The sequence below is a fragment of the Mchenga conophoros genome, linkage group LG3 (assembly GCF_057382185.1).
Source record: "Mchenga conophoros isolate Kocher_MC1m ecotype Shallow Benthic linkage group LG3, M_conophoros_male_GT1.1, whole genome shotgun sequence".
In the NCBI taxonomy this organism is placed as follows: domain Eukaryota; kingdom Metazoa; phylum Chordata; class Actinopteri; order Cichliformes; family Cichlidae; genus Mchenga; species Mchenga conophoros.
The window spans coordinates 68,807,748-68,825,397 of NC_140528.1; the positions used below are offsets into that span (position 1 = coordinate 68,807,748).

General features: G+C 42.5%; 2 protein-coding genes across 2 annotated transcripts in view; one reads left to right on the forward strand and one right to left on the reverse strand.

Annotated features, from left to right (window-relative positions):
* LOC146580272 (Y-box-binding protein 2-A-like) overlaps positions 1–17,419 on the reverse strand; it is a 114,115-nt gene extending 96,696 nt beyond the window's left edge. Inside the window, exons 1-10 of the mRNA XM_085266931.1 lie at positions 17,260–17,419; positions 16,236–16,299; positions 16,112–16,145; positions 15,951–16,040; positions 15,611–15,847; positions 15,362–15,480; positions 15,040–15,277; positions 14,021–14,152; positions 13,851–13,925; positions 12,748–13,431 (exon numbers count right to left, since the gene is read on the reverse strand). Of these exons, the coding sequence (XP_085123057.1) occupies positions 13,887–13,925; positions 14,021–14,152; positions 15,040–15,277; positions 15,362–15,480; positions 15,611–15,847; positions 15,951–16,040; positions 16,112–16,145; positions 16,236–16,299; positions 17,260–17,338 (1,032 nt within the window). The 5' untranslated portion in view covers positions 17,339–17,419 and the 3' untranslated portion in view covers positions 12,748–13,431; positions 13,851–13,886. The remainder of the gene's footprint in view (positions 1–12,747; positions 13,432–13,850; positions 13,926–14,020; positions 14,153–15,039; positions 15,278–15,361; positions 15,481–15,610; positions 15,848–15,950; positions 16,041–16,111; positions 16,146–16,235; positions 16,300–17,259) is intronic.
* Positions 962–13,541, forward strand: LOC146580284 (solute carrier family 2, facilitated glucose transporter member 4-like). Its single transcript, XM_085266928.1, has 11 exons — positions 962–1,191; positions 2,980–3,075; positions 5,767–5,927; positions 7,436–7,560; positions 7,664–7,779; positions 8,043–8,205; positions 9,126–9,313; positions 9,427–9,531; positions 10,020–10,121; positions 10,252–10,455; positions 10,751–13,541. The coding sequence occupies exons 1-11, from the start codon at positions 1,159–1,161 to the stop codon at positions 10,985–10,987; spliced, it is 1,530 nt and encodes a 509-aa protein (XP_085123054.1). The 5' UTR covers positions 962–1,158; the 3' UTR covers positions 10,988–13,541.
* Positions 17,420–17,650: the final 231 nt, after the last annotated feature.

A 17,650-nucleotide genomic window follows, 5' to 3' on the forward strand; every position in this document is an offset into this window, starting at 1 on the left:
GAGTAGGTTTTTTTTTTCCCACTGAGCTTGCTTGCAGGATCTCCATTCCTCCCGCCCAATGCAAAACCCTCCCACAACACACTCCCTAATCTACGCCTCTGGTCCCTCCCCAAACTTTCCCCCTGACCACACCTACTGTACACTCCTAACTCAGGTGGCAGGGCCCAATTTTAGGGCCCACCTGTTGCCTGCTGGAAGAGGATTTAGCTTTGTTGTGTGCAACAGAGAAGGGAGGAAGGGGGGTTAAATGAGGCTGATGACCTCTTTGGCATGTGATCTGAAATAGAAAGGGATTTGTATCTGTTGGGAAGGCAGACAATGGCGACCACAGCGGCAAAGACGAGCCCCCTTTTCACTTCCCATTAGGGAAGTTGAGTCATAATGGCGGACTCCGACTTTTAGGTCACCTGACATTTAACATCTCCACAACTGTGTGTCCTCCATTTGCAGGTCCAGAAATGAGGTGATTAACCTTGAGCTGTCAGTGATAAGGGAGAAGCATCTTTGCACATGCTTTGCAGATTGAGTTTATCGTTCTTTGTGGGGGGTGGGGATCTATGGCCATTACGTAACAAAGCTCATGAAAACGGTCCAAAATGAGACCAAATTTGGGCCTCTGCGTCGCTCTGGCTTACGGCTCCAGAGAATGATAAATTATTGTTGATTTAAACAGGAATCTGAAAATGTAATCACACCTTTTGTTATTTAATTCTTCATCTCTTAGCACCATAATAAAAACCAGACACCTCTTCTAAATAACCCCACCCCCACCCTCCTTCCACCACCACCTCTGCGGCCCAAGATAGATTAGGTCAGGAGAGCTTCCCGCTTGCGTCTTGACCTCTGTTGCAGGGCCTCTCTGCGTCTGCCTCCCCCCCCACCCACCCCCCACCCCGCCCCTCTCCTGAGAGGCGTGCACGTGGGTATGCCGGTGTCAACTCTTTAACAGCTGGACAGACAACACAAACTTCAAAGGAGAGAGGACAACCTGCGGGGCACAACGCACCAGAGCTCTTTGTTCTTCTCTTTTGGATTTAGTAGCTCGGTTCGATTTCAGTGCTAAAGTGCTCCAGTTTTAAGACGCCCGGGTTTGTCTCCGTTTGGCACCAGACGCATCTATCACCAGACTCCTACTGGGAGCCAGGAGTTGCCAAAATCATGCCGGCCGGGTTTCAGCAGCTTGGAGCGGAGGTAATTTCTTCTGGAGTTTGTTATAAACAGTTTGTTAATCTAGCTGTGCCTGTTTAGAAAGTTTCTGCAGGGATAGCCGTTATTTGTGAACTTTGCAATGTGTACTTTCAGCTATGGAAAGATTTTACGCACAGCACTTTTTCCTGACCTGAAACCTTTAAATATCTCCTGATTGTAGTGCGCTTCTTTAAAATAATCCCATGAGCCGTTATACACTTTTAACAGAATTTTAAAGGCAAAATCCGAATGTTGAGAAAGTCATGAATCTAGAAGAAGCTTTGAGTAACTCTGTTTCAAAGAGAGGGGGAAGCCTTTCTGTCCTTAGTGGTGACCTTGAGCGGCCAAAACTGAGTTTACAAGTCAGGCCTCGTAACTGCAAGCTTATGACAGGCCACCGCCTTCATAAACAAACTCTGTGTTTACTGCCCAGCTCAAACTCCATTGGAGAAATCGTTTCTAAGTGCTGGTTTTAAGCCTGACTTTCCCCTGATGTAGATTTCCATCATCTTATTAATAGGAAGAATAGGCTGCTATCCACGCTGGAATTAAGGCAACAATTCCCAAAGTTTCCCCTTTGGGAATAAACTGGAAACAGACTAAACTATGCTGGGATGTGGTGTGTGTGTGCGTACGTACGTGTGTGTGTGTGTTTGTGTTTAATGCAAAAATATTTCCCCTAAGCATAAAATCTGAAAAGGGGAAGAAGCAGTCATGTGCTTGTCTCTATTGAAATCACTTAAAGACGGAGATAACCTGCACAACCTGAGATAGTTTTGTGTTTAATCTGGGCTTGTGTTGTATCTCACAGTAAATACAAGCAGGTGCAGATTCATGCATAATGCCTGGAAATTTACTGCAAAGTGTGCATGCAGTGAAGTGCGGGATGTGTAATGAAACATTAGTGGCCACTTCTGGCACTTTACCTTTTCCACAAGGACGCACACGCTCACCACTACACACCTCTTTGTTGTGGTTTGTGAATGTTAAGCAGCACTTATCAAAAGCTCAACTCAGCAAGGTCAAGAGTTACAGATTTACACGGACAACATATTTGCAGAAGGTGGCTGAGCAGAACTGCGGGGTCAAATTAGGTCCAGCAAATTTTACCAGCATCACCAGCATCATGTTGCTGTTGTATCAGTCCATAAGCCCACGTCACCAAAATGGGAAAAAAAACTTTTCAGGAAGCTCGTTGTTTCGACAGTACCCGTCTGTGTTTGTGTGTTCATCCAACAGTTCATCACAGACTTAAATCTTACAGGCGGCGTAACTCCAAAAGCACAAAAGACCTATAAATAAATGAAATTTAAAATTTTATAACCATGCTGGAGTGGAAGAAGTTCATTTTCCCCAAGGTCATCCTGTCTGTCACCCTGCAGACAGGTGGCAGAGGGCTGATGGGAAACTGGAGGGAAGCTAAAGTTCAGGCGTCGACATGAAAGTAGTCAGAGAAGTCATGAACAGCACTGCAGAGATTGTCTCTAGTCAGGATCACGGTTATATATATAGTTGACGTTAGCTGAGCAGCAGTGTTGTGTGTGTGTGTGTGTGTGTGTGTGTGTGTGTGTGTGTGTGAGAGAGAGAGAGAGAGAGAGAGAGTGAGTGAGAGTTAAAAAGATAATTGTGGTTGTCCAACAGTTATCTTATTGTTACAGTTATGAAAACACCTTTCAGGATTATTCACTGTTCTGAAAAACAAATTATTTGTAATTCACTTCTTTGTGTGTGTGTGTGTGTGTGTGTGTGTGTGTGTGTCTATGTGTGTGTGTGTGCGTGTTTCTGCTGCAGACAGTGACTGGAACCCTCGCTCTGTCAGTCTTCACGGCTGTCCTTGGATCTTTGGAGTTTGGATATAACATCGGTGTCATCAATGCGCCACAGAAGGTAAAAAAAAAAGAAAGAAAGACGAATGGACATAATATAAAATGAAAGAATAAAACATGTAACACTGGTGTCATGCACGAGTCTAACACTGTCATTTAACCAGACGTCAACAAAGTCGCTTCGCCTGATTTCACAAGGTGGTGTGCTTTGACACCACAACACGCTGCCTGGTGATGTTTAGACAATAAACCAAAAAGAATAAAACTATGTCATGTGAAGCCTTCCGAAGCAAAGTCAGGTGACACAGACACAGCAGGGCGAGGCTCCTTTCCATCTTTACGTGTCATCACAAAAATGACAACACATCCCTGCTCCAGGTGTCATGGAAACAAGGAAATGTTTCTGTTTGCATGATGAGAAAAAGGCGTGAGAAATATGATTCATTTCCCACATCTGAAAGCAAATTTTGTGCGTTTATCCGCATTTATCTCTTTAAACAGAGCGGCCCTTCATTTGTGTGCCACGGTACTTGGACGCTGTGTAGAAAAGCCTTTTGCATTTATGGGCATCTCAGCTCTGACATCCATCATTAAAATCCTGGCACGGGTGAGGGCAGCTATCAACTAAACTTGTCTGATACTTGGGAAAATGTGAGCATAATTATCTACAGATCACTTGTTTGATTTAACAAAATACATCTTTCTTACAAATAGTGTGACACAAAGAGCAACACTCCCTTTAAGGTCACTCTATTTTTAAGCCTTTTTAATCCTGCTTTCTTCTGATTGGCTGCCCCACGTAAAGCGATCACTTAAACAGCAGCTGGGTGGGGCTGATTTGTGACCATGTTTGGGTTTTCCACTCTCTATGACATCATGTAGATCCAAGAACAGAGAAAAACCCTCTGAAACCGAGTATTTAGAGCACTCTGAACTCGAAACCTCTGGCTCTCGGTGGTTACTTGTACATACAAAGATCTCATTAACTGAAACCTCCCAATTTTTAATATGAGAATGTGCACAAGTGTGTATATGTGAGATAATATAAGTCTATATTTAAAAAAAAATGAGGAAAGCATTCTGAAAATATGAACTCATGGGAGTAAGCTGTTACTTACACGGTGTGCTTGTCTATTTAAATAGCCCATGGCCTGATTTACATAGTACTCTTGTGGTCCATGCAGCCATTCAAAGCGCTTCACGCTGCAAGCCTTTATCTAATCCAAGTTCATATTTAAAGTGACATATAGCTTTTTTTTCCTGTCGTAGTTCACTGTATTTAGTATCTCGCCCAAAGCCATGCAGACAAGTGACTTAACCACCAGCCTTCAAGCAGCCCATTTTATATACTCCATGTTTACAAAAGCTGATTTTAAGCTCTACTCGGGCCCTGTCTGCAAGACCTCGCTCCAAACTTACCTTCCCTTTTACCCACACTGAAAAAAAGGGATTGGCCAACTCTTGGATTTACGTAAGCATCTTGCGTGTATTTAACATAAGCGCCTCATGCTTTAAAGTTAAGTGTAACTACATAGTGTAGAAACTACATGATCTACAGAGAGGCTAGATTAAATTGTTCATGTCATGTTCGAGTGAAGTAAGTCAATAACTTTCAGTCTCGTATACTTTGGATCGTGGTTTCAGGAATCCATCTCAGTCAAATCGAGTAGCCTCCACTACTTTTTTTGATATACTGAAAAAAGTAAATTCGGTGTTTTTTACATTAAAAAACTCTAACTTGTAATTTAAACACAATAATTTCATGCTTCTATGAACGTAATTAAATCATGAAGGATCTGTACGAAATTCAACAACTTAATTTGTCCTTGTTAAGATGACATGATACAATCTAGTAAGAGTGGTTAGTTGCTGAACTCGTGAAATTCACAAGATCGCACGAGATGTCAAACTGTAGGAAAATCACTGGCGTTATAAGAGGCAGACAACTACGACACACCACGTGTATGCTATTGCTATTTATTGTGGATTAACCTGTCAAGGACAAAAACGTACAAAAAAATTCTGCATCAAGCCTTGAAATCATAGCTTTCCTACTTTTGTTAAGTCTGCATTGGTGGCATGATGGTTAGTGCTGTTGCTTCACAGTAAGAAGATCCTGGGTTCAAATCCACAATCTGGCTAGTTTGCACTGGTTTCTCTCTGGGTATTCCGGTTTCTTCCCACAGTTAAAAGTTGTGCAGTTGTTAGATGATTCTAAATTACCTGTCAATGTAAGTGCAAATGGTTGTCTAGGGTGTACCCTGCCTAACAATTCAGGGTTATTTCCCAGCCCCCCTGCAACCAGGATAAAGATAGGATGTTAGTTGTTGTAGATCCATTAAATTTTTATGTTAACCAGACTCTAGACTTTGTTGAACATTATGTAATATGAAGACAACATGTAGTATTTAAATGAGCAAGTAGTATTGGGGTAAATGTTATTTAATAGTGTTGAAATAAAATGACAAAATTGTGAAGGATTAAAATATTCCAAAGGCTCAACTTACTTCATCTAAACATGTTTCAATCGCGATTTATGAACACAAAATGCACATGTTTATTGAATATGAAAAAGTTGTGTTGATTGAACACAATTGTTTAAGTTTCTGCCAAAGCAAAACATTTGTGTGCAACCAATGTCCACTATTGAATCAAGTAAATCCAACATGGCCTTTTTTTTCAGTGCAGTTTGTGCTGCTCTTCTCTCACTCCTCTAGTCACTTGCTCCAACTTATCTTGGCACTCCTTGCAGATCATTGAGGGGGACTACAATGCAACATGGATGTACCGGTACGGGGAGCCCATCCCCACAGGGACCCTCACCTCGCTCTGGTCGCTGTCCGTTGCCATCTTCTCCATCGGCGGCATGGTCTCCTCCTTCTGTGTGGGTTTTGTTTCTGAATGGCTGGGCAGGTGAGACAACGCAGGTCAAGCTTAGCCTTTTCTAGTGGTCTCGAGGGGATACGTTGCTTTTATCCTGATGGGTTCATGAAGCTAAGCCTATGAAATACTGTTTTATGAGATGGAGCAGATAGAACAGGCTGCAGCTCATTAATCTTACACTCTGCTTTAACTGTAACATTTAGAGGATGGTTTCTGTCTGTGCCCATGGTTGCACAGATTACTCAAAGCAAACCACAAGATTTTCTGGAAATCTGAAACAAACTGCACAAAGTCTGAATACATGAGCAAAGATTTAAGAAGTACACATTTCTTCTTCCTGAATGACACACATACTTCGCAGTCTCCTTACATACAAATGAAAGGTCTGATTTTTCATGTGTAAATGGATAGAAGCTGTAGGTTAATAAAGAGTGAAGTGGGTAGGGAGTTTGTCTGAAGTATCTTCAGTTAAAAAAAGAAAGAAAGCAGCACCCAGTCCACTCAAACACACACAAAAAGACACACTTATGTAAGGAAAGTAGGATTTTGCATGCAGCGGGAGTGGATCCATATAAATGTGGTTTTAAGGGTGAATGAAAAACAAGAAAGCAATTTTAAAAAGCACCACAAACAGAGACTTCAAGTTTTAATGCACTACAACGATAACCAAGACTGTTTTAGGAAACAGCCAGGCAGACACGACAAAACACCACACAGTGTTCAACAGCAAATGATAAATCGTCATTATAAACAGAGCAATTAAAACCTTAATCTAAGCAAACGACAACACTAGTCCAAAGCCTTCTCTAGCTAGCCTTCATTGTGATACATAAATATCTCCTTCTCAGTTCTGTATAAGCCCAAAAATAAAACCAGTCATTCAGTGAAAGCTCTGTCCGGGATGTTATGACCCAGTTTCCCGCTGTAACCTGAGTCTGTGCAAACTGGGCTGCAGTCCACAGCTTCCACTGGCTGAAAGGACATTTTAACAGAGTCCTGAATGTGCAGCTTACATAAGCTTACAACCTCATCAGAAGCAACTTTTCAGTGACTTTTAAAATATATATTAAAAAAACATTTTCAACCCAAGGTATTAACAGAATGTTACAAAATATATACGTGAGGTACCTTGTTGCTTGTGTCAAGTAAATTCCTGACAGTGTAAGCTGAGCTGTAGGAACCGTGCTACTTCTAAATTAGGTGGGAAAGACTCTTTTTTGGTTCCGATCACAGTCTAGTAAAGTAAAATAACACCAGACTGCAAAATCTAGTCACAAATGTTACTTTTCTTTAATACTCCTCTGTGCCTTCTACAGGATTTTGTGGATCAACTAAATGTTAAAGTGCTGAATAAACCAGTGTCTCTGTGCGATACTGAATAATTTTGTGTGATACTGCCCTCTAGTGGCTTCTTAGTGTTTTTCACTACTAAACAGTGTGCATATCCAAACTAGATGTGCACAACTCTGCTGGACAAAAAACCTGCTGTTTTATCATTTCAAAATGGTTTCAAAAATGCAGGTCTGTGCTTCTTTCAGGAGGAAAGCCATGCTTATAAACAACTTGTTTGCCTTTATTGGAGGAAGTCTGATGGGAATGTCCAAGCTCTGCCGCTCCTTTGAAATGATGATCCTTGGACGTTTTATCATTGGTGCCTACTGTGGTGAGCTGGCCACTGTCTCTTCCCTCTTTTACTCTCCATTAATGTGTCCATTTAATAAGTGGTTTAACAATCTCTTGCTTCCTTAACTCTTCCTTTGATGCAGGATTGGCATCTGGCTTGACACCAATGTACGTGGGTGAGATAGCACCTACGAGTCTCAGAGGAGCTTTGGGGACGCTGCACCAACTGGCTATTGTCACTGGCATTCTCTTCGCACAGGTATGGCAGGAACGACCGTCTATAAATAGCATCGGCATCTTCTCTCTGTCTCCATGTCCTCGACATTCAGTGGGCCTTTCCAGGCCACGTTTAAAAAGTCTGCTCACAAAAAACACATCTTGAATCCTCAAATCCATTCTCTTTGTCTGTGCACCTCCCCGTCTTTTCCTTTACTTCCACCTATAAAGGATTGTCTTTAGGTGCTTTATCATATTATCTTTTGAAATGTCACACACTCAAACTTGCTTCCTCTCCCTGTGCAGGTCCTCGGCTTGGAGTCGCTACTCGGCAGTGAGCACTTATGGCCTGTTCTGCTGGGATTAACTGTTGTGCCGACTGTACTTCAGATGGCTCTGCTGCCCTTCTGCCCCGAGAGCCCCCGATTCCTCTACATCGTCCGGTGTCAGGAGCACCACGCCAAGAGTGGTAAGTAGGGCTGCGTTATTTTAAGGTCTTGGTTTACTATTATTATTCTTATTATGTAACTAAGTTTTACATTTTAAATTCTACACTATAAACTGGATTTTTAGCATTAGGAGGCAGATAGGGCCTTATAAAATAAGCTGCTGAGTTGCATTTTGGGAAATGTAGGATCTTTTTTTTTTTTTTGCAATTTCATTTCAATTCAATTCAATTTAATTTATATATCGCAAAATCACAACAGCAGTCATCTGAAGGCACTTGATGTTGTAAGATAAAGACCCTACAATAATAAAGAGAAAACTGCACTTAGTGACAGTGGGAAGGAAAAACTCCCTTTTAACAGGAAGAAACCTTCAGTTCAACCAAGCTCAGCGAGGGGCAGTCAGCTACTGTGTTTGGGTTTGTCCCACTTTGACCCATATCACTTTATACGTTCTTATATATAACTGATGGATACTAATGTTCGTACCTGAGAAGCGAAACTAACTCGAAGTGCCTGAAATCTGCATTCTTTCTTTTGGCCAGCAGGGGGAGACTCCTCTGGTTGCAAAAAGAAGTCTGATTCTACCAAAGTCTTATCTCTGACCACAGTAAACTGTTTTTTCTGCTGAGTTTATGGCCTCAGTAATTACTTTAAAATATTTTTTAACTAATTCTGTAAATCATAGTCTCACGGTGAGTTAAATAGTAGATAAATCAGGTTATAGTTTAAACCACGGCTATTTGGCCTTGCCTTTACATACTGTGTGGTGTCTCCAGTTCCTCGGTCAGATCAACTCCGCACTCATGATGTCTGGGTTTATCAGACATTTACAGGACTCAATGTACAGAGTATCAGTTGGACTTACGGAATTAGCTGCTAAAATGTCAGATGAGTTTTTGTACATGAAAAAAAAAACTTCCTACATTTCTACTTTCTGCAGGCCTGAGGAGGCTAACAGGCAGACAGGAGGTGGGCGACATGCTGGCAGAGATGAAGGAGGAGAAGCGGAGGATGGACATGGAGAGGAAGGTGTCCATACCCGAACTCTTTCGCTCTTCGCTTTACCGCCAGCCCATCATCATCGCCATCCTCCTGCAGCTCTCCCAGCAACTGTCGGGGGTTAATGCAGTGAGTCCTTCAAATTACACTGACTCACCTAAAGTTCCAGAAACAAGCAGTCCTTTAAAATCAGGAGCCAGTGCTGTTCAACATTGACCTAAATTTGTTTACTCCTCTGGCAGATCTTCTACTATTCCACCAGTATCTTCATGAAAGCAGGAGTCCAGAGTCCAGTTTATGCCACCATAGGAGCCGGGGTGGTGAACTGTGCCTTCACGGTAGTCTCGGTGAGAAATCGCACCGACATGCCTTTATCGCACTTTTGAAATTCAATTTGGGAGCGTTTAAATAACTTTTTGAATTTGGAACAATAAACATTCACGCCCTGTCACAGAGTCACTCTATTACTGTTTAACACTGTTATCAAAGGGTAAACAAGATAAGAGGAGTCAAAATGTTTCAGTGTCATCAAGCGGATAAAGATGTACGACTTTAGCCGTAAGAGTGCCACGGCTTCAGGGTTAGAGACTGACTATTGTAATTTGATACAATAGATTGTTTTATGAGCGCACGCTTGTAAAATCACTGCTAAACTATGGTTAACACTGTTTTAGAAGTCCTGAACTGCAGTTAGGTATATGGTAAATGTGGTTTTAGCATTATAGTGACCTGACGTTATACATATTTGAGAAAGAATCTGACCAAATCAAATGCTTTAGCTCCAAATGTCAGCTGAGGTTAACCCCCCATCCCCCCTTTACCTTCATATTAACAGCTTTTCCTGGTAGAGAGGACGGGTCGACGGACGCTCCACATGCTAGGACTTGGTGGAATGTGCATCTGTGCCGTCATCATGACCGTGGCTCTTGCTTTACTTGTAAGTAAGCCCCGATCCAAAAAAAAGGAAAATAAATAAAATCCAGACTATGGTATTCCAGACTTCGGTATTTTATATATGATTTCTAGTCTCCACAAACATCTGAACCCACTTTTCTTCTGCTCTATAGGACAGTGTTCCATGGATGAGCTACATCAGCATGCTTTCTATCTTTGGTTTTGTGGCCTTCTTTGAGGTTGGCCCAGGTCCCATCCCCTGGTTCTTTGTAGCTGAGCTGTTCTCTCAAGGTCCAAGGCCAGCTGCCATGGCTGTTGCAGGCTTTTCCAACTGGACTGCCAACTTTATTATTGGCATGTGCTTCCAGTATGTCGCTGTGAGTATCCACAATGGATGTTGTGTATGTCCACAAATGCTTTTCCATTTTTCACCCACTTCAGTTTTGTTATTCTTTTTTGGCTCGACAATCTTTTATCCTCTTAGATAAACTGATTAGATTTTGGTCTTTAAAGGTTACCAACCTTACAAAATCAAATTTTTTATTCACATTTGAAAAGTTAAGTCTGGACAGACAGATGAAAACATGAAAACCGCTACTTGACCGGTTAATAGAGGCACGTGGCATCAAGTTCAACTCTTTATAATCCGACCTTCTTCCCGTCCTTCTGCAGGACCTCTGTGGGCCATATGTCTTCCTGATCTTCGCAGCTCTTCTTCTGTTCTTCCTCATCTTCACATTTTTCCGGGTACCAGAGACACGGGGCAAGACCTTTGACCAGATTGCAGCCAATTTTCACCAGCATTCAGCTGGAGGGATGATGGATATGGATATGAGCATAGGCATGGGTATGGACATAGACAAACCCATCACTGAGATGGACTACTTGGGGGAGGATACCATGAACTGAAGATGCCCCATGGAACTGAGAAAAATGGAACTGAGCTCAGCTTGAGAAAAGTTGGGTAAAGGGGCATGACACCAAACTTTTATTTGCTAATATGTATATTGAGATCTTTATTTTTTTTCCACATAGATTGTGGTGAAAAAGCAGTGTTAAAAGTGTGTGACAATTTGGGTGTTATGGAATTGTCCTTTGGTGGTAGCACTGCAGTACAGGGTTAATAGTTATGAATTCTGGCTTCACTTGAAAGGCTACGAACCAGTGGAGTAAAGGTCGACTGCTGTAGTTTCAAGGGAAGAAGATGCTAATAAGAACAGCCTGTCTGGCATTGACTGCCAGTGCAATAAGACTTTATTCCATGGTGATGGCAATCAGTTGCAGTATTGACAGATGGGTGTGGAGAGACTTGGGGATTCCTGCACTTTATAAACAGATATCTACAGTTTTCAAAGTTTTTAGGCATAGAAACAATAGGATCAGCAGCCAGGAGTGTGATGGAGCATGCCTGTTTTTACCAAAGATGGGAACACACATTTAAGAGATTAACATATGAATTGATTTTTTGATCTCCAATGACAGGAATCACGTCGACATACTGTGGGTTTTGAATCTTTTTTGGCGCCAAATGAAGTGTGTCTGTAACACCCGGTATTTATAGCCGTTATTTACTCAAAGCAGATGTAGAAAAGGTAGTATGATGGGTAGGTAGTGTTTTTGTTCTTTAAGAACAGGTAACAGATGCATTTAATCATGTTATACTTTTAGAAACTGATTTTATGTGCTATGTTCATGTATCCAAAGTGTAACCTGGCATCAATGTAAAAATACCAGTCTGAAACTTCTCAAGGGGCATTATCAAGCGGACCAAAATGCCTCTGGAGTTGATTTCACAGACATTGCTCTGAACTCCTCCAGATATTAGCCGATGGAGGGGTCATCCCAGGACACGAGTGTCACATTCATATAGTCTGGACAGTTAATGGTCTGCCCCTGCCAGCTTCTGTCCACATGATTTCATTTGCACAAATTACAGCAAAGGTAATTCTAAGTTCATGTTGACAGGACTGGACTGCAACCAATCTGATTATAGTGTGACGCAGTACGGTGTGACCTGAAAGTGTAAACTGTCGTAACAAACTATCGTTGTTGGATGCATGGTTGTGATTTGCTCAGTATAGGTAGTGCTCTGGGGAAATGAGTTTCAGTAAAGAAACAAAATTTTGCCTCAAATTTGAACATGAGCCTTCATACTCCTCTGGTTGTTAGGTTACCAAAAGCGTTTTCTGCATCAGTACCAAAACGCTGATATTTTGGAGTTTTCACATGTGTTCTCAACTTAAGTGTGAAAGTACTCCTCTAATAGGAAACTCACTGCACCACAGAAATGCTACTTCTGATCAAGCCTTTTGTATTTCATGTGTACAGTGTGTTTGAGGGTCTAGGTTTTAAATTCTTTACGCACTCCAGCTGGTGTTCGGCTTTGTAGGCAGACTCGAGAAATTTCCAAGTACAAGCACCGACTTTCAAGGTTTGTGCCACACAATCGCCAAGTTTTTGTTGTGTTTTCTTTGCATCCGTCACGTGTGCCGTTTGCAGTCTATTCTTTAATGTGTCAGAGATCTGTAATCTGTATAGTGTGAATGTTGATGCAGTGGTTATGTAACCAGAGTGAAAGTACTGCAAATATTGTTAATGAAACCACCTGAAGAACCCTCATTTCTACACCTTCAATTTCTTCACTACAAAAGTAATCCAATTTCTTTGGCCCAAAAAAAAAAAAAAAAAAAAAAAAAAAAAAAAAAAAAAGGTACAAAGGCATCAGTGAATCTGCACTCCAGTCAGAAGGGAATGAATCTTGATTTGCAAACATGATTTATTAATTAGCATTTTAAGTATTAACATTGCACATAATCCCCTCCAAAGAAAAGCACACACAAGTAAAACAAAAAGGAAATTAAGCTTCTTTCTAATCCAACCTCAACCAAGAAGATTAAGGGAGTAGTACGTTTCAAGAATTGATTTGAGGTGTTAACAGAACTAAACAGACTCCCATTATGCATCACCAATCGCAGACCTGCTTAGCTTTCCCCTCTTTAACCAAATTAATCAGAAGCCAAATTAAACTACATGATGGGCCCCATCTGCTCTATTAAAGGAAATATTTCTAAGGGGGTGGAATAACATTCCCATTTTTTCCTCTCTCCCCCTTTTTAAAAGCTGTACTTTCAATTTCTAAATGTGCACCCACCAACTACCTGTATCCCCTTAACCTGCGCTCCCTTCCCACCCTCTCCAGATGTCAGTGTGGACAGGACAAGACAAGATGAGGAGGTGGGGAAGGGGCCTGACGGATGACTGTGAGAAGTGGTAGGATGGAGGATTGGGGGAGTGCAGGGAGGGGAGAGCAGTGCATGTGGTCTGAAATAGGTCCAGTCCTCCAACCCTAGGACCTATGAGAAACAAAAGAAAGCGCAGGAGAGATGGATTGAAAGAAAGACCCCAAAAAAAAAAAAAGAAAAAAAAAAAGAAGACCTTTAATTTAAAAATAAAAAAATAAAAAGGGCACTTTTAATCCCGAGCCAAGGATTATATTGAAAGAAAATCCAATTTCCCAGAATTTGAGCCAAAAATCTTCCCTGTGTTAAACAAAAGTCTGACTCCAAACACAGGCAGCGTTCTCAAAGACTCCTTTCAATGCCATCATTCCGCCTTAAATCCATTTACTTGACTAAAGAGTTAATGTCCATCATCAGGCCCTCTGTGACAGACTGCTAATGTTGCACATGCAGCACAAGAAGTGCAACCCTACACCCTCACGTCTCCCACCCTGTCTAATCCAAGGTTGCGCCACTTTAGTGTGGGGTCCCACCTCTTGCCAAGGGTCGTGTGACCATCCTCGTGGTCATCACTCTGCTGGTGCTGGGACAGTTGTTGGAGCTGCCTGCTGAAGTGAAGAACACAGCTGAGATTTGTCAACAAAACACCTACCAATGAAAAATGAACCAGCTGGGAAAGCAAAGAGCAACTTTAATGTCTTACCTCAGGCGATTTTACCGTTTTGGGGGAGATTTTAGGAGAGGTCTTTGGCGACTTTGATGTGGGTTTTGTATCAGATGGCTTTGAGGTCTGTGGTGGGGTACTAGGCTCTGATGCAGACTTCTCTGTATCATTCTTCAATACATGGAAAAGATGTGAAAATATTAGTAAAATACCAAAGCTTTAGAACTTCAGAAGATCCAGCTAAACCATCATACAGGCACAAAACCATCATACAGGCACAAAACCATAGAAATTCATCTAATAGTTAGACTCCTGTCTACCATCTAGACAGTATAAATATTACAGGGACTTAAGGGTTTTCATTGTCAATCAGGCATATTTTCAGATGAGGCGAACTGTAGTTTTTCCACTCAAATCCTGATTAAAGCCAATGAGAACACCACATTGACTGTAAAATATACAAAAACATTTACAGTACAAGTATATTTAAAAATGATGGCAGCTCTCAGTGCTCCCCCCAGCACCCTATCAGATGCAACCAAGTTATAAATTTGAAAATCCTAGGTGATTTAGAGAAAGTGTGACCTCTGACCTTGAGGTCAAGGTCCCTGAGATTTGAACTTGTACAAGACTTTTGTAGACACACCCATGGTATCCTCTGTCAGTCTACCCCAGGGCAGCTATGGCTACAACTGTAGTTTGCCTCCACCAGTGTTTTGTAAAGCGCTTCGAGGGCCCCAAAAAGCACTATATAAATGAAATCCATTATTATTATTACTATTATTACATCACCTCGTTCTTGTATTCAAACTTAGGTGCGTTTCGCCCGCCAGCCCATCTGCCGGGCATGGTGACGATAAGTGTTCAGCATTTTACTGCTTGCATTAGAGCCTTAATATCTTCTGATAATCGTTTTCTGTGACCAGGACAGCTTGGCAGTGAAAAATAAGCTCATGTGGGTAGTGATCTTTTCCTCCCCAAACATCACTAACAGCTCATCTGTGCATAGTTTCCTCACTGAGTGATCTTGATATAGCTGAAGATCAAAAATATCTTACTTTGGAGACAGAGGACTCTGAATTCCTTTGCCTGCGTCGTCTGAACTGGCGGCGTTGTTTCTGGCCTTGGCCCTCCCCTGCTTCTCCATTGGTCTGAGGGCTGTCAGGTGCCGCCGCCGTCGCCACTTCATGCTGTGGCTGCTGCTGCTTTAGCTCACTCTTCTCCAGGCTCTCTGGTGGTGCAGCCGCCTGCTGGTCTTCTACAGCCTGATTGGGAGGTGGGCGAGGACGGAATGGCCTGAATCCGAGGAAAGCACATTAAATTGCCTCAAGAATCAAGAAGTCCTTCAAACAGGATGTCTAAGCAGGACCGTTAAGTTACCTGCGGTATGGGCGCCAGAATCTGCGTCGTGGCGGCCGCTGGGTCTGATCACTCTGGGTCTGATCACTCTGTGTCTGACCACCCTCTTCGTCTCCATCCTTCTGCTCACCAACTTCACCCTAAATTGGAAAAAAACAGACAAAAGACCATTAACAACATAAGCGTTCAACTACTTCAATCCATCTCAATGTCCAGCATCATCCTAAAGGTTGTAGTCTCCCTCACACCCGTCTTTCCGCTTTAGCTTACATCTTGTGTCTCCGGCCGTGGCCTGCGCGGCCTACGGCGGCGTTGCTGAGGCCTCGCTCCCTCACTCTCTCCCGATCGGTCAGTATCAGGACCTTGCCCATCGGCTGGCTTGTTCTGGTCGCCGGGCCGAGGGCTTCGGGGAAAGAACCGTCGACGGAATCGCCGTTTGTTGGGCGCATAGCGGCTTCCTTTTACCGGAACACCACCTGGACCGGTAACATTAGCTGCTTCGGAGCCCTTTGGAACAGAGACATGCCTGAAATGCTTTCTCCAAGAGCAGTTTTTTTTTTTTTATACCTTTTTAAACAGCCGAGAATGTCACATTTTGTCCTTGCCATACCTTAGCTGCTTCAATCACGTCAAACTCTACAATTTCCCCATCTCCAACGCTGCGGAGAAATTTCCTGGGATTGTTCTTCGTGATTGCTGTCTGAGGAGACATGGCTAGCATTAAAAATGTGGGTACAATTAACTCCCATGAAGAAAAAAGAAAGACCTTACCTGATGAACGAATACATCTTCTTTGGTGTCATTCCTGCAAGAAATAAAACTTCATTAGCAAACAATAGACTGAAAAAAGTGAGGAATACTAAAAAGAAATAAGGGAGAATTCGAAACACCTTACCTGTTAATGAATCCATACCCATTACGCACATTGAACCATTTCACTGTGCCTTGGACCAAAGTGGCTACAACAAGAGCACATCAAAAGAATAAGGAAGTGTAATAGAGCAAGTAGTCATTCAGAGCTCACACCGTTATCTTGATTACATCAGCGGTGACCTGCTCGCAAGTGAGAGCTCTATGGATCAATCATTAACCGCAAGACTTTGAAACCAGGCCTGCACTAGGTCACGAGGCGACATGGGAACACTTCCGACAATTAAGGAGTTCAAGACGAGTCACACGGACACCTGAACGATGTATTCTTCCTCACAGAGACAAGCTCAAAGCCGGCTCGTTTGTGTGTTTTACGGCAGTCTAAACTAGTTCAATTTGGCCAAATTTCCTTCTGCAATGATTTGCAGCTGGGAGGGCGCGTGCGCGTGTTTCGCTTACCAAGCGCGTGAACGACAGCTGATAAAGAAGAACAATTGGGTCATGCGTTCAAAGTGTTCGGTTAACATGGACTTCTATACAGTCTGAATCAGCTCCATACCTACACAAACACCTGCGATTAAACCAGAGGCAGCCACTGGACTGACATGTGGGGAAAACTTTTTTTTTTTGAAAAAGCACCTGTGTCCTCGAGGCCTTTTATTAATAGGCGTGAGCTTTACAAGCCAATATGTGTGACAGTCAAATAACTTCGTTTTCAACAGCGCGAGTTTAAGCTTTTTTTTTTTTTTTTTTTTTTTGGGAATATAGTCCCCAGAAAAACCTGAAAAACTCAGCCTCAAACACGTGTTGCCTAAAAAGTACCACACCGGAGACAGCAGTGGCACCCCAGGCTGCTGTAATTAACACAAATTCAACCAGCTTGGATCACACACTTCAAGAAATATCACAGAAGGAAGGGTAAAATATATATATATATAAACACACACATTCTGTTTTTCACACCCAGGCTCGGTCAGAAGGCGCTAACTTTAAACGTTTTCTGGATATTTACCAAGAAATCTTGGCGGATAGAGTACTTCTACACCCACCTATAACTTTCCTCTCCGGCTGTGGTTTGTCTTCCACCGGTGCCGATGGTGGAGCGCTCTGCGCCTCGGCGTCGGTCATGCTCGCTGTCGGGTTACTACACTTCCACTCCCGAGTCCCCTCCCTCCTACTCTTCCCGAAACTTTCCCAAGCGCCACTGCTAAGTTTTTATCCCGGCATCCCCTCGGACTGCCGGACGGAAGCCGCGCCCTCATTGGTTTCCACGAAAGCGCGAGCTCGAATCTGATTGGTCAAGCGAGGGCGGCAATTGGGACGGAAAATCGTCAGGTGGAGGACAGACATGAGTGAAATGAAGCTGATTTGTTTTCATTTCATTTCATTTCATTTCATTCATATATATATATATATATATATATATATATATATATATAT

What these genes read in the sequence shown, in the direction of transcription:
- LOC146580284 (XM_085266928.1), top strand. Translation starts at nt 1,159, where the DNA reads ATGCCGGCCGGGTTTCAGCAGCTTGGAGCGGAG. An exon ending in GGAGCACCACGCCAAGAGTG is followed by an intron (nt 8,206 to 9,125) that starts GTAAGTAGGGCT and finishes TACTTTCTGCAG; the next exon opens with GCCTGAGGAGGCTAACAGGC. An exon ending in AACTGTCGGGGGTTAATGCA is followed by an intron (nt 9,314 to 9,426) that starts GTGAGTCCTTCA and finishes CTCCTCTGGCAG; the next exon opens with ATCTTCTACTATTCCACCAG.